This window comes from Petromyzon marinus, chromosome 27 (genome assembly GCF_048934315.1).
Source record: "Petromyzon marinus isolate PM22_M1 ecotype Great Lakes invasive population chromosome 27, UKy_Petmar_22M1.pri1.0, whole genome shotgun sequence".
Classification (NCBI taxonomy): Eukaryota; Metazoa; Chordata; class Hyperoartia; order Petromyzontiformes; family Petromyzontidae; genus Petromyzon; species Petromyzon marinus.
The window spans coordinates 4,829,990-4,856,865 of NC_133693.1; the positions used below are offsets into that span (position 1 = coordinate 4,829,990).

Sequence of the window (26,876 nt, forward strand, 5' to 3'; positions counted from 1 at the left end):
CTCCATCTCCCGGTCCTGTGAAGTAACACTCCACATTGTACCTGCCTATGAACTGTTTATCATTGCTCCATCTTCTTGGCATAGTCCCTCTATTGGATGCTTAACTATTGTTAGTTTCAGCAATATCTCTTCTTGTGACATGTCCTTCCCAAGTCAACTTACTTTTCTTAACAGTCAATATGATGTCTCTAACCTGAATATTTTTTCAAATCCACGTGCACCGCTTTCTGTCTCTCAATGTAAAATCATCACTGAAACATCCTGAAATTCAACCAAGGATCTACCTACAGAGGTCCCATTAAGGTTTTCAGGAGCACTGTTCAGTTGTAACATCAGCAACGTTATTTGTTATGTAATACAGAGTTTTAAAAGCCAAAAATTTATTCAAATCGAGTGTTACCTATAAATTACGTCCTAGGAAGGCAAATAAAATAAGCGAAGGACAAATTCAACCCATGGCGACAGCAGCGTTCATCTGTGTCAAAGAGAAGCTTACTTTCGTCATTTTCATGGCGCATGATCTGGAAGCGCCCGTTATCAAAGCAGATGGCCAGGCAGGGACAGCCAGGGTCCACGAAGCCCTCCCGCCCATCGTACCAATGCAACCCGGCGATGCTCACAACTCCGGTCGCTTCTGCCAGACACTGCAGCGACATCTTGGCCTGTAGGAGTTCCAGAAAAAAAGTGACAACGAAACAACCGCCCAAATTGCCATTATAAACATTGAAACACGCCAATAAATCTCAAAGGAAGATTGCACAGAACAACAGCTTGCAAGGCAATGGTCTGTATTGAATTGAGAACACTGCACGGCAGTTGCAGATATCTACTTACACCAACAGAAATTAAGACTAGCCAAAAGTGTGACTGCAGTCACCAATATAAAACCACGGGCTACATAGTACACCACTGCCCGCTTTGACAATTCACCATCAGCATTTTAAACATTCACCAAGCTATTCCTGAAGATGTCCACTATCTCACCAACCTTGAAATGAGCAACTGCCTCCAACATAAAATAATAAATAAACAACACAAAAAGCAAATTAACCTAATTTTGTAGATACATCATCTAAGCTGTGTGTCCCAGGTTATTTGATATGAATATGAAATTTCGTTATGGAGAAAAAAAGAGGACCATAATGACACGATTATTAATTTAAAATATATCTCTCACGACATTTCAGAGTTGTGTTATATAGCCCAGGACAAGTAGTAAAGGTATGCATGCACAAAATAAGGCCTATATTTATCTGTTGAATTGCATCTTCTACTAGAGAATCTGGCTGTGGCACTACTACAGGTATCAAGAGGGCCTCAAACCCCAAGTTAAGTTTATATGATTAATAGGAGATAAAATTGGCCAATAGAAGAAAAATTGTTCATTGTTGGCAGGTTATTTAATTGAGATCGTGAATAACCGGTTTGCTGAATGCGTATGGGGTTCCTGTAGTTTATATGGAGTAACCTTACCAATAACATCTGAAAATTTAGCAGCATTTGTTTAACAAACCTGATGCTACTGATGAGATCCAGGTAAAAAAAAATTCCAGAGTTTTCCTAAACATATGCTGCTTGATAATATTGGTCTGATAAGCCAAAAACGTCATGGAATAAACATATTTGTATTTGTATGCATTGACATAAAACGAAGTTCTGCTTATATATATGCTTGAGATAGCAAAGTGAAATTTCAATGACATGTAAAAGCTCATCAGCCCCAATCTTTCAAGCTTTGATGCCCGTCAGAACCAGGGTGCTTTGCCAATGCTGCGAAGCTGACCACAAAGTTGCCTGTGTTGTCATAGATGTGGACTTCTCCATTGGCCATCCCAAACAGCAGCGTTCGTCCATCTGGCGACCATGCAGCGTGACAAAGCTGTATGCCCTTCAGTTCCTTCCCCCATATACGGTTTCCTTGATGGCACAAAACATTTATTTTTGGTTATTTCAAGAGTGAGCAGCAGGAAAGTCATATTTAAAGGTTCTTTTATGACACATGTAAAATGTAAAAAAAACCACCGTCAGAATGTAACATATTCGGCATATAAAAATTAATCTTACACTCACAATACATGTAGCAAATTGTGTAAGTATGAACTGTTAACAATTTCGAAAAGTTATATGCAAGTATTGCCTTCAGGCTTTGGAAATTAACAAGGGAAAACGAGAAAGAACAAAGACAGACGAAACATTACAAACAAGACAGAGAATAATTGTCCCCAAAATTCACAGGTCGTTCATGAGCCCAGGCCAGATACCGTATTTCACTTCCTGGTACCGCCTGAGATGGCATCACTCTTATGGTTCCAATTTTTTTTTTTATGTGGCCAATAACAGTGAATTACATAACCATTTGAAATGAGTGGGTTATCAAATAATTTACTCGTATTGTCCATATACTACTAAAGTTTTGCTACCTTAGGCAATACCTATTTCTGTTCTGATCCCATTAAAAATGGGGTGGAGCAGGGTGAATCCTTAAATGCCTATAATGTATGCCCTTATAAGGCTTGCAGATACAGGTTCCCCTTTTGCCAAAGACATTTCCTGCAAATCTCTCACCGTCCACCGATCCCACAATGACAGCTCCATCCTCATAGACGATGCAAATCTTCTGTCCATCCAGGTTCCAGCACATGCTCCTCACCATGGACTTATTTCGGTTGTTTATCATCTCCTCGTACCATAAGCCTACGTTTGTCAAGATAGTCATTATTAAAATAATGTACAATGTCGAATATCCGATTCACTGGGGATTGAAATACAGTATAGGTGGCTCTTGTGTAAAGGACAGATATATAAACTTCGATCGAACATAGTTAAATAATAGGTTACTGGAAATGCATTACTCTGCTTTAGCAAATGTGTGCGAGTTAAAAAAAACACATTCCTGCACGTGAAATGGTCGAATTTCTGAACATCTATAAAACATTACAGTTACACCATGTACAAATACTGTACTGGGTAAATTGTTCAGAGCGGATATGTGCCAATCAGACATATGACGTTATACTGCAGGTGGATGGTTGCCACCAATTTGTTTTCTGAGCTCTCTAGCATGTCATTAATGTAAACATGAAATGTTAAAATAACTACTCTAAGTACTCACCCTTATAAAGCATCCACACAATGATGAGGCCATTCTGGTCACTGCTAGTGAGCTTCTGATAATGCTCATTCCACGCTAATACCTGCACTGCACCTACAAACACCAATGTTGCATTATTACCATCATCAATTAAACCATAAAAACAGCTTCAATTTAATAAATTTAGGTCACCACGAGTCTCATCACAATTTAGAGCATTATTAGTGTCGATAAAATTCTGACTTACCACTGTGGCCCTCCATAGTTTGGTTCAATGACAGGTTGCTTGGTGCTGCCAACCCTTTGAGTTTAGCATCTTCACCTATAAACATGGGTGAATGGCCATTGACATATTACGTGTTACATATCTCCATTTAACACACGAAGGTGGCAAAATGTGTTCATAATAGTACGATGCTGCATTTAAGATTTTGAAAACCATCCTGTTCAATAGATACATAGGTAAAGGTGGCCGAATCACTCTTATAGAAATCTGAGCGGGTACTTCTGATATCCTGGATTCAAATATGGGCTTCCAACCTTGTTAAAATCGAGTTTTCAAACATATTTAGTTGACCATCTTAATTCTGCTCATCAATGATAAAACTCAATATTCCATTGAGTTTTGCACTTTATTTGGCATTTCAACTATTTAAAAAACATATCAGTCTTACTATCATACACCAGTCTCATACAGGCTTGGGGGGTGGTGCACCCCTACTGTGTAAAGGTAATAAAACATCTAAATGATTATTTTCAGAATTCATGAGTTGTGTACAGCAAAATATATATACATTTTTACGAATATTTTAAATCCACACAGATGTTACATCTGTCTGAAAAGGTCATGTATATTTGGAATAATTTTAAAACAAAACTATTTCGACTCGTAAAACTAATTGTCACTGAAATTATTGCGGGGAAAAATCATGTACATTCTGATCACCAAAAAAATAATAGAAAATTATTTTTACATTTCAGCAAATGTATTTAGATTCAACCATCTCTTCTCATACAATTGATTCCATTATACCAGAATTCGCTGTACAGCTATTATTATATTGCACGTTTGTCTTCCCACTACAAGCCTACTTTGTCTCATACCACTGCTAATGCGAATATCCCTTGCAATGCCACTATGAGCAAGTTTTAAACGAAATCAATGTGTCTAAATCTATCGATAAATAAAGGCTATGTTTGGTGATCTGGTCTTACCTGTCTGAGATTCCAACTTTAGAATCTTAAGCAGTCCATCCTCCCCTCCACAGGCTATGTAACCCAGTTCTTTATTCCAGGCGACACAACGCAGCTTGGTGCTATTTGGGATAGAGATCTGAGGAATCCAGCATACACAGAGGATTTAACCTCATTAAGAAGCTACTTCTGATCATCTTCACTCCCAAATACATTCTCCGATAACTCCATAAGGTATTGTTTAAATTATCATTTAATATCATTGCCCTTGATCTATCCACTGCTAGACGAATTCCTTCCCCACCTCCCCACTATTTTGCAATGGCCCAATCTATCTCATGGCAACACATGAGCTGATCTTGTCATGCCATCTCTCTGGTGATCGCCCTCTCGGGCGTGTTTCTGCTTTGGCTGACATTGTCACCAGTCTTGTCCATCGGTCACCATCCCTACGAGCAAAGTGTCCTGACTAAATCAACTTTCTTTAACAGTCAATACGATGCGTCTCTCATATGCAGCAGGTAGTTCTCTTTCTGTCGCTCAGTTTAATTCCAAGTACGAATCTCTCCGTGATTATTTACAAAGCTGTTTACCTCGTGCCTCATTTTCTTTGTCAATGTTCATGTTTACGATACCATATGAGGAAACATGCAATGAATTAAACCTTCGTTCTTCGGGCACATTTTTTTTTATTTCTTGATGATCTAATTAACTTTTGAAAAAGCACTCCAGCCTGCTATATTCGATCATCTTGATACCGATACGCCTTCAATAATCGCCCTTGGTACACAAACATTGCCGATTGACAGTTTTGTCACTTCCCTCCAACTTAAGCGGTTTCCCGCTCATCTCCTATGCACAGCCCTGAACCAGTGGTGGTAATTACACATACCCATGGCAGGACATTCATCATCAGTGGATGGGGTAGCGATGTGCGACAACATCAACTGATGATTATATAACATTGTGCATTATGTAAAATGTATAGTTGCTCCATTTTAACATCAGCCGTGCGAAGATCACACGTGTCAACCCCTTATCAGTGCCCCTACCTTATTACAGACCAATTCAGACCTTATTGGTCACCCCGTGCCCTTATAAATCTCAAAGTTAATCTACAAAGTCCCATCACAAGGGAGAAACACCAATAGGTAAAAACAGTTTTTTGCCCGTATCGCAAAGGCTGTACGCCGCATGGACCTGAAAACTCAATTATCCTGTACAAGAATATGGGGTAAACCGTATGGGTTGACAGCTTTGCAAGATCACCCTACTGCAAGGATAATCGGCCTCCGTAACACGTCGCGAATTATAACGAATTAAAGACAAGCACTTTTTTTTATAATCGCCAGCACCGACTAACACAATGAGCATAAATGCAAAATACAAGTTTAGTTTTTATATAAGAATAATAATAATGCACTATATTGTATTTTATCGTACACTGAAAACCCCAAAACATCCCCCTAGCACCAGACAGGTCTCGCCGCCGTAGGCCTTTGGCCCCAAAGTGACGCGCGAGCGGGTAAAGCAACACCAACAACAACTCCGCACCTTTTTACTTAAGTAGACAAACATCGCGGCGCAGAGGAAGTCAGCAATTACGCCAACAACTCTTGTATATGTTTTAATATTTCAAAGGTTTCAACAATCGCTACGCTGATGGGGCGACCGCCAGCTCGTCGCGGCGTTTCCGTTGCCCCGGTAACGCGCCACCCAACTTTACATTTCCCAGCGACGATAAGCGCCGGGCGCCGCCGTTCGGCGGAGCTCGCGATTGGACAAGAGCGCGGCTCGTGACGCCATCGCCGCCGCTCGCCCAATCACAATTGAGCATTGACGAAGCTCGACGGATTTGCTTATGCATGGTGGGAAATATAGAAGTGCTGTAATTTTTTTTTAAAAAGAAAGTGTGGTTGATTACCCAAACAAAAAACACGCTCTCTTATTAAAGTGCATTGTCTTTGAAACTACACCAGAGACAGCAGCCTTCTTTATGGCCTAGTATCAGACAAGAGAACGCCAAGAAAGGGTAAAACATTCTTATTTTTTTAAAATACTTTTGGCACTGCCAAAAAAAGTCCAACTTTGTTTACTGTGCATGCTTTCATTACTTAAAATTCATTTTCTCGCGATGCTGCTTTAGCATTGGTACACAAACCCACGAATAACAATGAAACACATTCCTGAACAACACTGTGGCCCTGGAAGTAGTAATATATAATGTATACACGAAGTTTCATAACACACAAACGCAGGGTCGTGAGAGATGGCAACGGCTTGGGGGAAGTCTTCATCCAGCAGTAGAATGATCATGGCTCATGGTTATTTTACAGATATGGATTGTACATTTAAATAACTCCCATTGCATCATATTACTCACCAGCACATACAATACTGTGAAATACACGACGTGCCGAACAATGGCCCTTTTATCACAGCAAATGCAGAAGCACTGCTAGCCGAAACGTCACGTATAGTATATTCTTGGTTCTTTCGGTAAAGTCACATAGAAGGGAAACAATAAAATAATAAAAATATAAAACAATAAATATTGTTTTTTTTATTGTTTCCCTTCTACGTGACTTTACCGAAAGAACCAAGAATATGAATCCCTGCAGTCACGAAAGCTTTAAGTCACATATATTGTACTATCTTTTTCTTTAAGGGGCCGCCCATAAATGACGTCACGCGATTTTGAACGATTTTTGACCCCCCCCCCTGCGTCACACGGTGTCACAAAAAGTCAGACCCCCCCCCCCTCAAATATGACGTCACAAAGCTCTGCCAACCCCCCCTCCCCCCTCAAAAAATAAAACATTCTTCAAATCGCTTTAAACTATTGTCATTGTAGTGCGTATTTAATGTGGCGCTGCACTCTGATGCTGTAGGAGAAAAACATTATTAAAAAGTCGATTTAATTAAGTAGAACGTGTTGTGTCTATATTTATTGAAAGTTGCGTATTTTGATGTGACGTCACATTTCTCAAATCCCCCCCCCCTCGTCACACATCATCACAAATGTCTGACCCCCCCCCACCCCCCCTAGGTGCGTGACGTCATTTATGGACGGCCCCTATGTGATTAAACACATTTTAATGGACCCCTCAGATTGCTAAAATAATAATAATAATCATTCCTGTAATATAATTTGACTCAATTGCAGACAATGCACACCGCGCGATTAGCACGGTTGGCTTTGTGCGGTGTGAAAGAAGTTGAATATCCATACAAGGAATAACACACGGAAGTTGGCACAAACGGGCTCGTGAACCCCACTTGCTGTAGTTGCCATCTCAGAGACATCTGCGAGTCGGTTTGGCAGTTAAACCGATGTCCCTGTGTGATCCACCAACCCTTGCCCGCAACGCACTCCATTGCAGAAGCGTGCCACGACGTCACGTGGGAGGGGGGGGGGGGTCAGACATTTGTGACGATGTGTGACGAGCGGGGGGGGGGGTGTTTGAGAAATGTGACGTCACATCAAAATACGCAACTTTCAATAAATATAGACAACACGTTCTACTTAATGAAATTGACTTTTTTATATAAATGTTTTCTCCTACAACATCAGAGTGCAGCGCCACATTAAATACGCACTACAATGACAATAGTTTAAAGCGATTTGAAGCATGTTTTATATTTTTTTGGGGGGGGGCAGAGCTTTGTGACGTCATATTTGAGGGGTCGGTCTGACGTTTTGTGACGCCGTGTGACGAGGGGGGGGAGGGTCAAAAATCGTCCAAAATCGCGTGACGTCATTTATGGACGGCCCCCAACCCTTGCCCGCAACGCACTCCATTGCAGAAGCGTGCCACTACACCTAATCTTAACGAAAGGGTGAAAATTAATTATTGAACGATAAAACGAACACAATTGCATCCCACGACAGCTGAATTTCAGCCGGAGCTGTCCAGCCTGAGCCCAGGAAAATGTTGACCTGGCTGATGAGTCTTCGGGGGGAGTAGGAAGAGCGGTTGGTCGGGGGGGGGGCCCTCAACAAGATTCCATGCCCTGTATCCCAAGCACGCTCAACCCCTTCAAGTTTTACTTTCAGCGTGCAGTTAAAAGTACACATATATGCCACGGTTTTCTTTTATTTATTTGTGGAAGCTTATTGTAAGCAGCGTTCCAATAAATTCCCTGGTCGGGATTAATGCCCTGTGTGTGTGTGTGTGCTCTAATCTCCATGTGAGATCAACCGTTTTCATCCTCCACTCTGTCCCCACCACTAATCCAACCTCACCTCACGCCTCTTCTGTTTGACTCGACTGTTTGGGACAAGTTCCGTTAGCGAGCATCTTTTCAAAGAAATGTAATGACAGCCCTTTTGTCATTTCACTGCTGGATGGAGACGTCCCCAGGTCGCATCAATCAGGGCAGTTATTCAACCACACCTTTCCGGCATGAATACAGGAGACGTTAAGATGTTCAAACACCAAATATACGCCTCTTCTAATGCATCAAGTCTGCTTAACCACACTTGATGCCTTGTAGTAAGTGTATATTTGGTGTTTGAACATTGTGTCATTGCCGGAAAGGTTAAAGCCTCTTATTTGTAATCATCTTGATCCCGGCAACCCTGCCCCCTGGTCAGTACGGGTTAGCGAACATATAATATAGGCGACGTGTCAGGCAATGACCCCTTTTTCATAACCTAAAAAACGCAGGATCGTGAGAGATGGCAACGGCCTGGGGAGGCCTTCAACCAGCAGCGGAAAGATTATTTTACAGATATGGATTGGTTCTGAAATCACTTACCACTGATATTAGCAGTGGCTGGGAATTGAACTCAGGTACCAGAGTTCGTAGTGCAGTGTGCTAACCACTCATCCAAAGGTAAATTACTCAATGCCAGTGACAAATAGAATTGCTTCGGACTGCTGATTGTTGCGAGTGTCGCTTCTCTGCAATCGGCTGCCTCCAATTGCCCAGTAGCGCCTTGTTACAAACATCTTCCAGAGAGGCCGGGACCTCTTGCACCGCATCAGGCGATCTCTTCTCTATCCCATGCCACATCCGATTAGCCCCCTCTATCCAACCAAAATAAAACTGTTTGTGTATGCGGCGGAATTGGGCATGAAGACTATATGCTGTCTGGGAACTCTTCGTGCAATCCATATTGAACTGTGGATAGAGCTGACACATCCATGAAAGATCTGGACATTGTTTATGTTGTCTTCACAGCAATACCGATGGTTGTTACGATGGAGCTCCTCTGGGAGGCGATGGGATACGTTGGTTGAGTCATGGGGGGTCAACCAAAAACAAACATTCCACGTATAGCCTGAACAAACTGTTGGGGCAAGTGCTGTTAGCGATCACCGATGAAAGCTGGCACGACACACGAGGGGGTGCGTGGTCAGCACCACGCCCGACCGCCTTTGTCTCCCCAGTGGCGATGTTTACACATAGCACCGGGTACTAATTTGAGGCTGAGCTGGCTCTAGGGAAGCCCAGGACCGGTTCAAATATTCGTCACTGATGTTAGTGGCCGTGAGCGGGATTGGAACTCAGGTGCGCCGAGTTCGTTGCGAAGCGAAGCGCGCTCATCGCTCCACCGCCGCTCTAGACACCCAGAGACACACGGGCGCCTGGTGGGTCTTTCTAATACAGTGGTTCTTAACCTTAACTGCAGCCGAGCACGCCTTTGGTTCGCACTCGTAAATACATGTTTAATAATGTTTATAAATACCTGGGGGGTTTGATAAACAAAGGAGTTGTACTTACGTGTCCGTGCATAATTTGTCTTTCGATTATTTACCTTCTAAAAAAGTCTGGCCAAGTCTCACCCCCCCCCCCAGAAAGGGCATCTCGCACCCCCAGGGGCTGCGTGCACGCCAGGTTAAGAACCACTGCTCTAATACCTCCCACTGTAATCCAATGAGCAGTGTGGGTGGACATCTGGCCACGGATTACAGCATTTTGGCTAACGGTTATTTTTTCCTTTTTGTTTTATAAATAGTGCGCGGCTCACAAGTCTCTGGCCATAGAGCCATGGCACCTGCTGCGAGAGATGATGCTATGAAAGTATATAATTACGAGAGGTATATTTATCCATAATACAGGTTATTTTGGGAGCTAGGTCGCGTACATATAAATGTTTCGTTAAACCCGCCACCACCCGACAAAGCCGATTAGTAAGTTTTGTCACGTTAACAGAACATGCCATTTCGTCACTAGTACAGCAGCATCGGTGTGTTGCAGAGCAAAGCCACAACATTTACAATCTGAGTACCTGCGTCTGGTAAAGCTTAACGATGTCTGAGCAGGCATTTACAGTATTTGTATTCGGGATATGTAGTAATGCTGTTGAGAATTCCAAATAAAAAAATATATACGAGTTCCTTTATTGCTTGATTCAACGTTTGTATAAAGTTCTGCGACATAGACCACGTCCTTTGGAGTCAGGAAATCTGGAAAAATCTCTGTCGACTACACAATCCTCCAGGTAAGAATAATGTAACGTTGCTTAATAACAACAATAATTGATGATGCTATTGCTAGTTGTGATGACGTTTCCGCTGTTGAAGTTACGGATGATAATTACGGTGATGTGACTGTCACTAATATTTGTGTTTAGTTTGTTGTCTGTCCCCGCACCTCCGATTAGTACGGTTGGGTACGTACGGCGCGAAAGAAGTTCAACATACATACATGATAATGGTAATGATAACAATACTACTGCTATAAAAATTCTCACGACGTTTCGACCATAACACAAACGGTCGTCATCAGGTGTGTCGGTATGCATACATTTATTTATTTTTAAACGGTGTATTTATTTATTTATAAAAAACGTCAGCGCCACGCGCAGCGATTTGGCAGTTTATTTAGAAGGACTAGTCCATCTATGTTCTGAAAAGAGGAGGGGGGAGACGAAAAAATAATGTATGCTGTCTGAAAGCCACTGTAAGCGTGAACAATCAATTAAGACCTGAAATGGTTTATCAAATCTTTCCAATGATTGCTAAGCCAGAATCAATCTTCTCGGTTGAAATTGTCTCTGTGCTTGTATATGTGGATAGCCTCATGAACGAATCTTTCATGGTAGCCAGATGGCTTACAAAGAACCTCTGTCTTGGAAAAGTCAATGTCATGTGAGCCTACTGAATTATAACAATGATCTGCCACGGCCGAGGTGTTGGTTCTACCGTGTTTAAGGTCTGCTTTGTGTTCACGAATGCGGTCCGAGACAGGGCGTTTGGTTTCTCCAATGTAACTACTACCACAGAGGCAACTTAGTTTGTAGACACCAGGATACTGTATGTCCGGAATCACATCTTTTACAGACGGAACCAGATCACGGATGTTATGTAATGTGTTGAAACGGACCTGGATCTTGTGTTTATTCAAGATTTTGGAGATATTTTTGTGATCCCCGCAATGTAGGGTAAAGTGATGGTTTTGAAAGGCTCCTCAAGAGGGTCCTTCTTCATGGTTTGAGTGATAGCTTTGTGGATTGTATAGTCGGAGTAACCATTAGCCTTAAGAGCTTGGTGTATGTGCTTGAGTTCACTGCCTATGTGTTCCTGGTCGGATATGCATTGGGCTCTATGATACAGAGTCTTGATGAGAGAGTTCTTCTCTGATGGATGGTGGTGGGAATTCGGTTTCAGATAAGCATCCGTATGGGTAGCTTTCCTGTAGACAGAGTGGCTCATTGAACCATCAGTTCTCTTTTTAATGAGGACATCCAAAAAAGGTAGCTTGCCATCTTTTTCGACTTCCATGGTAAATCTGATGGCTGGGTGTATGGAATTGATGTGGTCGAAGAATTGGTCTAGAAACCAAACGCCATGTCTCGGGCCGCATTCGTGAACACAAAGCAGACCTTAAACACGGTAGGACCAACACCTCGGCCGTGGCAGATCATTGTTATAATTCAGTAGGCTCACATGACATTGACTTTTCCAAGACAGAGGTTCTTTGTAAGCCATCTGGCTACCATGAGAGATTCGTTCATGAGGCTATCCACATATACAAGCACAGAGACAATTTCAACCGAGAAGATGAATTCTGGCTTAGCAATCATTGGAAAGATTTGATAAACCATTTCAGGTCTTAATTGATTGTTCACGCTTACAGTGGCTTTCAGACAGCATACATTAATTTTTCGTCTCCCCCCTCCTCTTTTCAGAACATAGATGGACTAGTCCTTCTAAATAAACTGCCAAATCGCTGCGCGTGGCGCTGACGTTTTCTATAAATAAATAAATACACCGTTTAAAAATAAATAAATTTATGCAGACCGACACACCTGATGACGACCGTTTGTGTTATGGTCGAAACGTCGTAAGAATTTTTATTGTTTTATATGTATTTTATTATTTTATTGTTTCCCTTCAACGTGACTTTACCGAAAGAGCTAAGAATATGAATTACTGCAGTCACGAAAGCTTTAAATCAAAATTTAATACTACTGCTGTTAATGATTGACCTTGCTGGCTCTACTACAAGCTTCTGCAGCGGCTATGATGATGGTGTTACTGCTATGACTGCTCCAGTTTGTTCCAAACGTTGATGGTGATGTTACTGGTGCTACTACTGTTGCTTCTACTGCTGCCAGTGCCGGATTAAGCTAGTGTAGGGCCTGTAGCACATGTTATAAAGGGGCCCTAAAATACAAAAAAACACAAATATTAAGGGGCCCTAAAATACAAAAAAACACAAATATTAAAACACTCACTTTTTTACTTGCATAGTAAAATAATAGTATTTTTTCATTTGCTATACAGCCAGATAATACGACAAATCGCTAACCCTAAACACCCAGTCGTTCATAAAAGTTGAAGGCAGTATAGCACTATAGTAATAGAGCAAGTGCAGAATCACTGAAACCGAAATTGGTAGCTTGAAAGCATTTAGCGCGGGGCCCTTGAAAGTGCGGGGCCAGTAGCTACTCAATGTGTAGCTACTACTACATGTGTACATGTGTAGCTTAACTACTACATGTGTAGCTACTCAATGTGTAGCTACTACATGTGTAGCTACTCAATGTGTAGCTACTACACGTGTAGCTACTCAATGTGTAGCTACTACACGTGTAGCTACTTTTGCTATGAGAATAATCCGGCACTGACTGTTGCTGATGATAATACAACAGCGCTTCCGTGGCAAGCGCTAAGAGAAGTTATATAATTATGAGAAGTTCAGTATGTAATGCTATATAAAATACAGTTTTGGCATTTTCTACACGATAATAAATTAGCTGGCAACACAATTTAAGAAAGATAATATGATCTGAAATTAAACAATTTTTTTTGTGAATAATCACACAATTGCAACATTACATCTACACAGTGGATATCCTATGGATATACTGGGCCCTGTCAGGGCAATGTGGAATTTCCTACACTGGCTCATGGCCAACAATTGAGATGAGCACGACTGCATGTTCGGTATGAGCAAGTGAGACGTTTTGTCCTGATATGATTATATGCACAGCATTAATGTTATTTCTTGATGATATTGATGATGATGATAATGCTGCTGCTGCTGCTAATGATGCCTAATCGCTGCTTGGTTATGTAAAACAAATATTCACAGATAGATTCTGCTAAATCTCTTGGCAAAAAAAAGTTCACATCTTATTGTTTGCTCATTTTAGTGGCGAAGGTCACTCTTTCAAACGAGAACAATCCTCGCCTCCCGAGATCCCAACCGGCTAACCAATTAAACTTGAATGTGCATGGGGCGTTTATAGTGACCTCCATCATCGGAACGTGGGATATCCGCCACTCGTTCAGGCCTGTAAACGGGAAGACGAGCACCGCCTCGATACTCATTTGAGCAGGAAATCACCTTTGTATGTTGAACTTCTTTCGCACCGTATGTGGCCAACCGTGTTGATCGGAGGTGCAACCTTTGGCCTTGACTTTCGATCTCGAATTTTGTCGACCAGCGCCGCTTTACCGGGAGCTGCGAGATGTTAACTACCTCATCTGGTATACAGGAGGTCGTGGGTTCGATCCTGACCCTGACGCCTGCTGCTGTATATTTGGAGTTTGCGTGTCTCTCTCCCCGTGCGGTCGTGTGGATTTTTCTCCGGGTTCTCCGGTTTTCCCCTCCACGTTTAGAATCAACGTGCCATTAGATGCATTTGGCCGCTGTACATTTCCACGCGACGATGATAAACTTCGTTGAGCTATCATTCGTGATAGGCAGGTCGCTTGTTTTTTTATTCTTCCGTAGTTTAGATGGAGTTGGGACGAACGAAGATGCCGCGGTGCGGAGCCAACGCGCTCCGCCAGGCAGTGCACCCATCGCACGGCCTCGCCTGGACAGACGGGCGCCGCGTGATGCTCGCCTGCCTGAGACTCCGCAGCGCCGCCCCCTACAAGGGCGGGCGAACAGACACGGCAGGTGATTGTGACGACGACGATGATGATGATGACTCGGTAACATTTGGTGGACGATGGTGTTTATGATGAGAGCAATATAGACGATGATGATGAAAGTAATGTTGTATTGATGGATGATAAATTGCAATTCATGTTTTGGAAATCACATTTGTGGATGATGATGGTGGTGAAGATAACACTGGTGGATGATTTTTATAATGATGATAATGATGATAATGATGATTGTGACAAAGTTGAAAATGAAAGTAACTTCAGAATCAGAATATTTATTTTACTGGAGGAATCCGATGAGCTATAAAGCTCTTTTTCACAGATGTCCAGTAGTTGCGGGTCAGGAAGTTACAATAACAAACAATACAAAAACACAATAGGATTACAAACTTTGATGAATGACATGAGATCAACATGATTTGGAAGTAGCATTCGTGAACGATAACGATGATGATTATTGTCTACAAAGAAACACTGTACACAAACCCTGCAAATCCGGCCATCTCAAGGTGTGTAAACCATCATCACGTAAACTCTGGGTCATCCTCGCAGCAGCAGCAGCTTTAGGCTCAGCCATCGAACAAAGACGGTCACCACATCGCGCACTTTCAGGTGTGCTTCTGCGGCCGTCTGGAACGTTCTCCCGATATTAGGAAATCACTGGAGTTATCGACATTTAAATAATTTTGATTGAAAACGAATATCTTGAGAGCTGCTTTTGTGTTCAGTTTGTTGTCCTTCCCCCGCACCTCAGATTAGCACGGTTATCTACGTACGGTGCGAAAGAAGTTTAACATACATAACGACCTCAACGCCAGCCACAGAAATTAACAACGGCACCCTTCCCTGTTCGCAGCGGGAGTCGGAGCCTCGTCCACAACCGGGCCTGTCCCGCCCGCCAGTACCACCTCTTGCTCACTGCTCGACAGCTCCATCATTGGCACGTTCGAGCACGTGTGGGACCTCTGCTGGGGCGCCTCCTGCTGCCCCGGCTCGGCGGCGCTGCTCGCCGTCCAGCACAAGCGCCACGCCACCGTGTGGCTCCTGCGCCGCGTGGGCCAACTCCCGTCGGACCCGGCGGCCAAAGGGTACGACCCTTGCGCGAACCTGCTCGTTTCGCAGACCTGCGAAGTGGCGGTGCGCCAGCGCATCCTGCCCCAGGGCTGCGTGTGGCACCCGAACAGCGACGCGCTGGCCGTGCTCACGGACGGCGAGGCGTGGCTGCTGACCGCTGCCCGCCAGGGCAACTCGCGGATCCGCGTCCCCTTGCCGCACCACCACCACCACCGCCAGCAGCAGCAGCAGCACCAGCGGCCGCACCAGCTGCGCCATCCCTGCTGCCCGCAAGCCGTGCGGTGCGCAGCGTGGAGCGACGGTGGCAGGCGCCTGGTTGTTGCCGCGGGTGCCTCCATCTTCTTGTACGAGTGGGACGAGGCGCGTCGGTCCCTGTCGCCCTCTGCCACCTGCCCCATATTCCACCTGGGAGGGTTCGCCTCTGCGGCGCTACCTGTGGGGGGGTCGCTCCTGGCGGTGGCGTTGGAGGCGCCGGGGCTGGCGGCGGTGGCGGCAGCGCCAACTCCGTGGCCTCACAATAAAACGGCGGGCAGGCGACTGGCGAGCTCTCAAGTCTCCCTCGCACGCGGTGTCGAACCGGGAATTCAAGAGATGAAGGCGCTGCCGGGCCACCCTAGGGTGAGAGATTCACGGCCACGGCGATATTTACTTCTACATGCATATAACTTAAGCGAATATTTCCCTTGATTTGTCATTTATGTCAATGTACGTGAAGAGGGATTGGTTGTCACGGTCGTTAGCACACTGCATTATGACCTCCACATGCCACCTGAGTTCGATTCACAGCCATCGCTAACATCAGTGGCTAAATGACCACGGTGAGATTTTTCTAATTTTTCCTGATCGACAACTGTAACTGTCAATCGACTGTGGTGTTACACATTTATACGGCTGCTTGGATAGAGGCAGGTGGATGCAAGAAAATTGCCCCATTGTTTTAACTGCTGCACCAAAAGATTGGTTTGAACTGCTAACCCCTGGATTGCAAACCATAGACCGTGAATCATTACCCCACGGCAGCATCCCAATGCCGGTGATGATGACAACAATAATATTGTCGTATCGGTATATTTCTTTACCTTTTAATCCATCCGGCCCATGCCTTGCAGCACCGGAGCTCAGCGGACTTTTGTCACTGCGTGGAGTCCGCGAACTCTCTGGCCGTGGGGCCCCCGCCCTCCACCCTCCTGCTCGTGTCGTTCGACGGCAGCAGCCACGGCACGTGTGCCACCCGTCGCGTGCTCATGCCGGGCCTCGCCGTGCCAGACTTGGTCGCCTTCGAGCCTCGCTCGGCGACGCTGGCCCTGGCGTCCAACGCCGCAGGCCTCGTGTTGCTCTTCACGCTGGGACCTCTGGGCTCCGTCGTGGCCAGCGGCAGCGTTCGCCTGGCGTCGGAAGAGAAGGTTAAAGGTAGCGGCCCAAAATCGCGCGTGTGGTGCAGCGCCCTGCGCGATCCGGCCAAGCACCGATGAGATTTGGAACGGACCGTACGATGTATAAACGACGCAATGCCTGATCCACAAATACGAAGGAGACGTCACAGCGATGCACTCCGCTGCTCCTGACGTGCTTGCATGGCTTGACCACCTCAATGTGAAATTGTAAGTGGTTGTTCTGCATTTACATTAGCTATATGAAAGACGACTTATGACATTAATGTGAAGGCGTTAATTAACATGCGACTCTCGTCAGTCTGGAGTTCTCAGGTCAAAAGCAATTCGAGACCGGTCCAGATAACACTTTCCACTGATGTTAGCCGTGGTCAGGAATCTAACCCACCCGTGTAGATGGGTTCACCATCCAGTGTGATAACCATTACGCCGACCGGGACGTCAACAGTGGCCATCCTATGGATAGACTCAGCCCAAACATGAGAATATGGAAGTTCTTCCACCACTGGCTCACGGCTACATGAAGAGGAGATGAGCACCGCCTCAATGCTTGATTGAGCAGGAAATCACGTTGAGAAATCTAAAAGCGATCAACTAAACTTATTTAGTCTTGCCAGGAAGGCCCACTGAGATATATTGCTCTCTTTTCAGAAGCGACTTGGCCACAAATGATAGCTCAACGAAGTGGCTTATCATGGAGAACTTTATACCAGCCAAATCCTCTAAACGCATGAGTCCAAATGCGAAGGGAAAAACCGGAGGACCAGGAGAAAAATCCACGTGACCACGGGGAGAGAGACACGCAAACTCCGAATATCCAGGCTTATCACACTCAAACACACCGCCCTGCTTGTGTCACTGCACTCTGCGCTCTTCCAGGCGTCTGCTTCTTTGACGATCGGACCCTGCTGTTGGCGTCGGGCAGACTCTGCCAGGGAGACGCGCCTCTCGTGTTGTCGTCACCGCCATCATCGACGTCGTCACCGGAGCCGTTCTCATACACGAGCAAATACTCCCTGCGCATCCTCGCACGCGACCTCCCGACCCCGCGGGCAGCGGAGGACGAACGCAGCACTTCCATCCAGAGCACCGTGTCCAGCTCAAGGTCCAGCCTCAACTACATGCAGGCACGTCGAGGTCCAGCGGCGGGAACTGTCGAGTGTTTAGGTGGTGAAACTTCACTGGGAGAGGTCCATAGGGTGGGCTAGGCAGGGGGGGGGGGGGGGGAAGTAAGATAGGGGACCCCATTTCATAGTTTGCACCAGGACCTACAGTGAAGGAAAAAAGTATTTGATCCCCTGCTGATTTTGTACGTTAGCCCACTGACAAAGAAATGATCAGTCTATAATTTTAATGGTAGGTATATTTGAACAGTGAGAGACAGAATAACAACAACAAAATCCATAAAAACGCATGTCAAAAATGTTATAAATTGATTTGCATTTTAATGAGGGAAATAAGTATTTGACCCCTCTGAAAAACATGACTTAGTACTTGGTGGCAAAACCCTTGTTGGCAATCACAGAGGTCAGACGTTTCTTTTAGTTGGCCACCAGGTTTGCACACATCTCAGGAGGGATTTTGTCCCACTCCTCTTTGCAGATCTTCTCCAATTCATTAAGGTTTCGAGGCTGACGTTTTGCAACTCGAACCTTCAGCTCCCTCCACAGATTTTCTATGGGATTAAGGTCTGGAGACTCGCTAGGCCACTCCAGGACCTTAATGTGCTTCTTCTTGAGCCACTCCTTTGTTGCCTTGGCCGTGTGTTTTGGGTAATTGTCATGCTGGAATACCCATCCACAACCCATTTTCAATGCCCTGGCTGAGGGAAGGAGGTTCTCACCCAAGATTTGACAGTACATGGCCCCGTCCATCGTCCCTTTGATGCGGTGAAGTTGTCCTGTCCCCTTAGCAGAAAAAAACCCCAAAGCATAATGTTTCCACCTCCATGTTTGACGGTGGGGATGGTGTTCTTGGGGTCATAGGCAGCATTCCTCCTCCTCCAAACACGGCGAGTTGAGTTGATGCCAAAAAGCTCCATTTTGGTCTCATCTGACCACAACACTTTCACCCAGTTGTCCTCTGAATCATTCAGATGTTCATTGGGAAACTTTAGACGGGCATGTATATGTGCTTTCTTGAGCAGGGGGACCTTGCGGGCACTGCAGGATTCCAGTCCTTCACGGCATAGTGTGTTACCAATTGTTTTCTTGGTGACTATGGTCCCAGGTGCCTTGAGATCATTGACAAGATCCTCCCGTGTAGTTCTCGGCTGATTCCTCACCGTTCTCATGATCATTGCAACTCCACGAGGTGAGATCTTGCATGGAGCCCCAGGCCGAGGGAGATTGACAGTTATTTTGTGTTTCTTCCATTTGCAAATAATCGCACCAACTATTGTCACCTTCTCACCAAGCTGCTTGGCAATGGTCTTGTATTCCATTCCAGCCTTGTGTAGGTCTACAATCTTGTCCCTTACATCCTTGGAGAGCTCTTTAGTCTTGGCCATGGTGGAGAGTTTGGAGTCTGATTGATTGATTGATTGCTTCTGTGGACAGGTGTCTTTTATACAGGTAACAAGCTGAGATTAGGAGCACTCCCATTAAGAGTGTGCTCCTAATCTCAGCTCGTTACCTGTATAAAAGACACCTGGGAGCCAGAAATCTTTCTGATTGAGAGGGGGTCAAATACTTATTTCCCTCATTAAAATGCAAATCAATTTATAACATTTTTTACATGCGTTTTTCTGGATTTTGTTGTTGTTATTCTGCCTCTCACTGTTCAAATAAACATACCATTAAAATTAGACTGATCATTTCTTTGTCAGTGGGCAAACGTACAAAATCAGCAGGGGATCAAATACTTTTTCCCCTCACTGTAATGCCTACCATGCTACGCCACTGTTGAGGTCGATAGATGTATGACCTTAATTTACCATCCATCAAAGCTGATATATTACAAAATACAAATTAGAATGCAATCATTATCAATAGTTGTCACTCGCCAGCAATTATAACCTACCAATAGTTTTGTTAAACCTTATTGCTAGCTATGCAGGTCATGTCACACCCTCTCAAAAACACAAGCTTACCCTTTTAAAGAGGATGTTTTAGCAAATTGTTGTTGATTTATCCTTGCTTTGTACTAATTTTGGTTTCTCTTGGCCTTCCCGCAATACGGAACTCACTTTATTCCCAGGAGGCCGTACATGTTGCAGATAGGATGTGTAAAAGAAATATGGAGATGTACGTTGAATGCCAGATATGTATAAGAGGCGTTTTGTCTGATTGTTTATGTCATTACTTATTATCCACATCGACGCTTAACGATAATTACAAGTAATCTTTAATTTAACGTGTGAAGCTGTTCAAAATCATGGACATCACTAATAATTGCCAGCAGAGGCCACAACGCAGTGTGTTATGAACAGCCCCTTTTTCCATCCACTGCTTGATGAGGACTTCACCACGCCCTGATTGATGGCCAAAGTGGTTATTTGACCATACATCACCACGTTCGTGATCCACCAACCCTTGACGACCAAAGCAACGGATCACAGTCGAAGTGAGGAACAAAAGTGAATGGAGAAGGGTGGCATACAGACGTTAGAGCATAGACGTTCAGTACAACAGCGGATGCTGGTGCCCATGCCCTTTGCATCCCTGCACATATCTCTGCAGCCTATAACACCTGGGGTATTGTTATATTTCACTGTTCTCTATGTTTACCCGCACGCGGTGTCTCTGTCCCCTTAGCAGCCAATGTTGCAAAACGTTTCGGTTTAGAAAGAAGCCATGACTTCTGTACTCTTCAAGGAATTGGTCTCTAATGTAATTCCAGAAAAACACGATACTTTTTACGTGAACTGTACTCTGATAAATGAGGCTGAACATGGCTGAATAAAACACGACAATGGTGTGAATGAACAAAAGCGTCAATGGCCCGTACGGGGATTGAAGCCGCGACCTTGGCGTTATTAGCATCACGCTCTAACCAGCTGAGCTAACCGGCCACATGTTCCCAATGTTTGAGTCGACGTGTAATGTCTACTTTCTATACCATTCCTTCCGTATACACGCTTGTCAAAGTATTTGTTTCACGCGCCATCAGCCACATGTACCTCTTTGCCAGTGCACAATTTCGGCAGCATGAGTGCAATGCAAGCAAAACTCTGGATCGGTTTCAATATTTCAGTGTCTCACCAGCAGAGCACATGCTTGACCTGAACCAATGGTGGTGAACTGCCGGATGTTTAGTGGCGAGGTAGGACCCTCTGTTAAGGTACAAACTATTTATATTTTACCAGATAAGGCCCACCGACTTTTTCAGGAGCGACTTGGCCACAAATGATAGCTGAACAAAGTGGCTTATCACGTGGACATTTATAGCAGCCAAATACTGTACTCTAAAGGCATGTTTATAAATGTGGAGGGAAAAACCGGAGGACCCGGAGAACAATCCACACGACCACAGAGAGAGAGAGAGAGACACGCTAACTCTAAATATACAGCAGGCGTCAGTGTCGGAATCGAACCCACAACCTCCTGTACACCAGGCGAGGTAGTTAACATCTCGCCAACGACACAAATGACGCACAATGTTATTCACTGTAATGTGGGGGTGGAGACTACATGTACTATATACATACGCAGTCCTTTTTGTAAATATACCGGTGGATCTCAGCAGTGGACGTCCTCTCTCTGGCATATGCATCGCATTTGTCTGTCATTCCATCATACGTCTCGACCACCTACCATCGTCCCTTTGAGCTGCCCTGTCCTTCCCAAGCCCACTTTAATCAACAGACAATACGATGGCTCGAATTCCAATGTGTTCTCCAATATACGTATCCCTCCTCCTGCCCCAACGCATATCTCTTATCGTTCTATATGAGCTTAGCTTATGTTTTCATTTTCATTACAGTATCGCTTAAAAAAATGTGTTTGACCATACTTCACGACGTTCGTGATTCACCAACCCTTGACCCCTAAAGCAACGGATCACAGTCGAAGTGAGTAACACAAGCGAATGGACAAGAGTGGCATACAGACGTGAGAGCATAGACGTTCAGTACAACAGCGGATGCTGTTGCCCATGCACTTTGCATTCCTGCACATAGACCCCCAGCCTATAACACCTGGGATATTAAATCTTGATTTAAAGCTTTCGTGACGCAGGAATTCATATTCTTTGGGTCTTTCGGTAAAGTCACGTAGATAGGTTCAAAGAAAATAACAACAACAAAAACTACGACGTCGTGACTTTACCGAAAGACCCAAAGAATACCTGCATGGGATATTATTATATTTAACTGTTCTCTCTGTTCACCCGCACGTGGTGTCTGTGTGTCCACTTCGCAGAACTATGTTGCAAAACCTTTCGGTTTAGAAAGAAGCCATGACTACTGTCCTCTTCAAGGAATCTGATTCAATAATATCACGATAATTTTTTACGTGAACCATACGGTGATAAAGGAGGCTCAACATGGCTTAAAAAAACACAACAACGGTGTGAATGAACAAAAACGTCAATGGCCCGTACGGGGATCGAACCCGCGACCTTGGCGTTATTAGCACCACGCTCTAACCAGCTGAGCTAACCGGCCACATGTTCCCAACGTTTAAGTCGACGTGTAGTGTCTACTTTCTATACCATTCCTTCCGTATACACGCTTGTCAAAGTATTTGTTTCACGTGCCATCAGGCACACGTACCTCTTTGCCAGTGCACAATTTCGGCAGCATGAGTGCAATGCAAGCAAAACTCTGAACCGGTTTCAATATTTCAGTGTCTCACCAGCAGAGCACATGCTTGACCTGAACCAATGGTGGTGAACTGCCGGATGTTTAGAGGCGAGGTAGGACCCTCTGTTAAGATACAAACTATTTACATTTTACCAGATAAGGCCCACCGACTTTTTCAGGAGCGACCTGGCCACAAATGATAGCTGAGCAAAGTGGCTTTTCATGTGGACATTTATAACAGCCAAATACTGTGCTCTAAAGGCGTGTTTCTAAATGTGGAGGGAAAAACCGGAGGACCCGGTGAAAAATCCACACGACCACGGGGAGAGAGACGCGCCAACTCTAAATATACAGCAGGCGTCAGTGTCGGAATCGAACCCACAACCTCCTGTACACCACGCGCGGTAGTTAACATCTCGCCACCGACACAAAATGACGCACCATGTTATTCACTGTAATGTGGGGCTGTAGACTACATGCACTATATACATACACAGTCCTTTTTGTAAATATACCGGTGGATCTCAGCAGTGGACGTCCTCTGGCATATGCATCGCATTTGTCTGTCATTCCATCATTCGTCTCGACCACCTACCATCGTCCCTTTGAGCTGCCCTGTCCTTCCCAAGCCCACTTTAATCAACAGACAATACGATGGCTCGAATTCCAATGTGTTCTCCAATATACGTATCCTTCCTCCTGCCCCAACGCATATCTCTTATCGTTCTATATGAGCTTAGCTTATGTTTTCATTTTCATGACCGTATCGCTTAAAAAAATGTGTTTGACCATACTTCACGACGTTCGTGATTCACCAACCCTTGACCCCTAAAGCAACGGATCACAGTCGAAGTGAGTAACACAAACGAATGGAGAAGGGTGGCATACAGACGTGAGAGCATAGACGTTCAGTACAACAGCGGATGCTGTTGCCCATGCACTTTGCATTCCTGCACATAGACCCCCAGCCTATAACACCTGGGATATTAAATCTTGATTTAAAGCTTTCGTGACGCAGGAATTCATATTCTTTGGGTCTTTCGGTAAAGTCACGTAGATAGGTTCAAAGAAAATAACAACAACAAAAACTACGACGTCGTGACTTTACCGAAAGACCCAAAGAATACCTGCATGGGATATTATTATATTTAACTGTTCTCTCTGTTCACCCGCACGTGGTGTCTGTGTGTCCACTTCGCAGAACTATGTTGCAAAACCTTTCGGTTTAGAAAGAAGCCATGACTACTGTCCTCTTCAAGGAATCTGATTCAATAATATCACGATAATTTTTTACGTGAACCATACGGTGATAAAGGAGGCTCAACATGGCTTAAAAAAACACAACAACGGTGTGAATGAACAAAAACGTCAATGGCCCGTACGGGGATCGAACCCGCGACCTTGGCGTTATTAGCACCACGCTCTAACCAGCTGAGCTAACCGGCCACATGTTCCCAACGTTTAAGTCGACGTGTAGTGTCTACTTTCTATACCATTCCTTCCGTATACACGCTTGTCAAAGTATTTGTTTCACGTGCCATCAGGCACACGTACCTCTTTGCCAGTGCACAATTTCGGCAGCATGAGTGCAATGCAAGCAAAACTCTGAACCGGTTTCAATATTTCAGTGTCTCACCAGCAGAGCACATGCTTGACCTGAACCAATGGTGGTGAACTGCCGGATGTTTAGAGGCGAGGTAGGACCCTCTGTTAAGATACAAACTATTTACATTTTACCAGATAAGGCCCACCGACTTTTTCAGGAGCGACCTGGCCACAAATGATAGCTGAGCAAAGTGGCTTTTCATGTGGACATTTATAACAGCCAAATACTGTGCTCTAAAGGCGTGTTTCTAAATGTGGAGGGAAAAACCGGAGGACCCGGTGAAAAATCCACACGACCACGGGGAGAGAGACGCGCCAACTCTAAATATACAGCAGGCGTCAGTGTCGGAATCGAACCCACAACCTCCTGTACACCACGCGCGGTAGTTAACATCTCGCCACCGACACAAAATGACGCACCATGTTATTCACTGTAATGTGGGGCTGTAGACTACATGCACTATATACATACACAGTCCTTTTTGTAAATATACCGGTGGATCTCAGCAGTGGACGTCCTCTGGCATATTCATCGCATTTGTCTGTCATTCCATCATTCGTCTCGACCACCTACCATCGTCCCTTTGAGCTGCCCTGTCCTTCCCAAGCCCACTTTAATCAACAGACAATACGATGGCTCGAATTCCAATGTGTTCTCCAATATACGTATCCTTCCTCCTGCCCCAACGCATATCTCTTATCGTTCTATATGAGCTTAGCTTATGTTTTCATTTTCATGACCGTATCGCTTAAAAAAATGTGTTTGACCATACTTCACGACGTTCGTGATTCACCAACCCTTGACCCCTAAAGCAACGGATCACAGTCGAAGTGAGTAACACAAACGAATGGAGAAGGGTGGCATACAGACGTGAGAGCATAGACGTTCAGTACAACAGCGGATGCTGTTGCCCATGCACTTTGCATTCCTGCACATAGACCCCCAACCTATAACACCTGGGATATTAAATCTTGATTTAAAGCTTTCGTGACTGCAGGAATTCATATTCTTTGGGTCTTTCGGTAAAGTCACGTAGATAGGTTCAAAGAAAATAACAACGACAAAAACTACGACGTCGTGACTTTACCGAAAGACCCAAAGAATACCTGCATGGGATATTATTATATTTCACTGTTCTCTCTGTTCACCCGCACGTGGTGTCTGTGTGTCCACTTCGCAGCCTATGTTGCAAAACCTTTCGGTTTAGAAAGCAGCCATGACTACTGTCCTCTTCAAGGAATGTGATTCAATAATATCACGATAATTTTTTACGTGAACCATACGGTGATAAAGGAGGCTCAACATGGCTGAAAAAACACAACAACGGTGTGAATGAACAAAAGCGTCAATGGCCCGTACGGGGATCGAACCCGCGACCTTGGCGTTATTAGCACCACGCTCTAACCAGCTGAGCTAACCGGCCACATGTTCCCAACGTTTAAGTCGACGTGTAGTGTCTACTTTCTATACCATTCCTTCCGTATACACGCTTGTCAAAGTATTTGTTTCACGTGCCATCAGGCACACGTACCTCTTTGCCAGTGCACAATTTCGGCAGCATGAGTGCAATGCAAGCAAAACTCTGAACCGGTTTCAATATTTCAGTGTCTCACCAGCAGAGCACATGCTTGACCTGAACCAATGGTGGTGAACTGCCGGATGTTTAGAGGCGAGGTAGGACCCTCTGTTAAGATACAAACTATTTACATTTTACCAGATAAGGCCCACCGACTTTTTCAGGAGCGACCTGGCCACAAATGATAGCTGAGCAAAGTGGCTTTTCATGTGGACATTTATAACAGCCAAATACTGTGCTCTAAAGGCGTGTTTCTAAATGTGGAGGGAAAAACCGGAGGACCCGGTGAAAAATCCACACGACCACGGGGAGAGAGACGCGCCAACTCTAAATATACAGCAGGCGTCAGTGTCGGAATCGAACCCACAACCTCCTGTACACCACGCGCGGTAGTTAACATCTCGCCACCGACACAAAATGACGCACCATGTTATTCACTGTAATGTGGGGCTGTAGACTACATGCACTATATACATACACAGTCCTTTTTGTAAATATACCGGTGGATCTCAGCAGTGGACGTCCTCTGGCATATTCATCGCATTTGTCTGTCATTCCATCATTCGTCTCGACCACCTACCATCGTCCCTTTGAGCTGCCCTGTCCTTCCCAAGCCCACTTTAATCAACAGACAATACGATGGCTCGAATTCCAATGTGTTCTCCAATATACGTATCCTTCCTCCTGCCCCAACGCATATCTCTTATCGTTCTATATGAGCTTAGCTTATGTTTTCATTTTCATGACCGTATCGCTTAAAAAAATGTGTTTGACCATACTTCACGACGTTCGTGATTCACCAACCCTTGACCCCTAAAGCAACGGATCACAGTCGAAGTGAGTAAC

The 26,876-nt window shown here is 44.7% G+C and overlaps 2 protein-coding genes and 4 non-coding genes across 8 annotated transcripts in view; 1 reads left to right on the plus strand and 5 right to left on the minus strand.

The window, feature by feature from the left end:
- WDR35 (WD repeat domain 35) overlaps positions 1 to 6,012 on the minus strand; it is a 25,145-nt gene extending 19,133 nt beyond the window's left edge. For all 3 annotated transcript variants that reach the window (XM_032961397.2, XM_032961395.2, XM_032961396.2), the window contains exons 1-7: positions 5,840 to 6,012; positions 4,307 to 4,424; positions 3,339 to 3,413; positions 3,113 to 3,205; positions 2,566 to 2,694; positions 1,784 to 1,917; positions 497 to 662 (exon numbers count right to left, since the gene is read on the minus strand). In XM_032961397.2, the coding sequence (XP_032817288.2) occupies positions 497 to 662; positions 1,784 to 1,917; positions 2,566 to 2,694; positions 3,113 to 3,205; positions 3,339 to 3,413; positions 4,307 to 4,424; positions 5,840 to 5,863 (739 nt within the window). In that variant the 5' untranslated portion in view covers positions 5,864 to 6,012. The remainder of the gene's footprint in view (positions 1 to 496; positions 663 to 1,783; positions 1,918 to 2,565; positions 2,695 to 3,112; positions 3,206 to 3,338; positions 3,414 to 4,306; positions 4,425 to 5,839) is intronic.
- An 8,493-nt stretch (positions 6,013 to 14,505) lies between these two features.
- LOC116946708 (WD repeat and coiled-coil-containing protein-like) lies at positions 14,506 to 18,313 on the plus strand. The gene is made up of 4 exons (XM_076069965.1): positions 14,506 to 14,685; positions 15,472 to 16,332; positions 16,824 to 17,124; positions 17,985 to 18,313. Exons 1-4 carry the CDS (start codon positions 14,506 to 14,508, stop codon positions 18,311 to 18,313), a joined length of 1,671 nt encoding a protein of 556 aa, XP_075926080.1.
- A 2,730-nt stretch (positions 18,314 to 21,043) lies between these two features.
- On the minus strand, positions 21,044 to 21,117 carry TRNAI-AAU (transfer RNA isoleucine (anticodon AAU)). Its single transcript has one exon. It is a non-coding gene; the product is annotated as a tRNA-Ile (tRNA).
- Positions 21,118 to 22,636: 1,519 nt separating this feature from the next.
- TRNAI-AAU (transfer RNA isoleucine (anticodon AAU)) lies at positions 22,637 to 22,710 on the minus strand. Its single transcript has one exon. It is a non-coding gene; the product is annotated as a tRNA-Ile (tRNA).
- A 1,510-nt stretch (positions 22,711 to 24,220) lies between these two features.
- Positions 24,221 to 24,294, minus strand: TRNAI-AAU (transfer RNA isoleucine (anticodon AAU)). Its single transcript has one exon. It is a non-coding gene; the product is annotated as a tRNA-Ile (tRNA).
- Positions 24,295 to 25,803: 1,509 nt separating this feature from the next.
- TRNAI-AAU (transfer RNA isoleucine (anticodon AAU)) lies at positions 25,804 to 25,877 on the minus strand. Its single transcript has one exon. It is a non-coding gene; the product is annotated as a tRNA-Ile (tRNA).
- Positions 25,878 to 26,876: the final 999 nt, after the last annotated feature.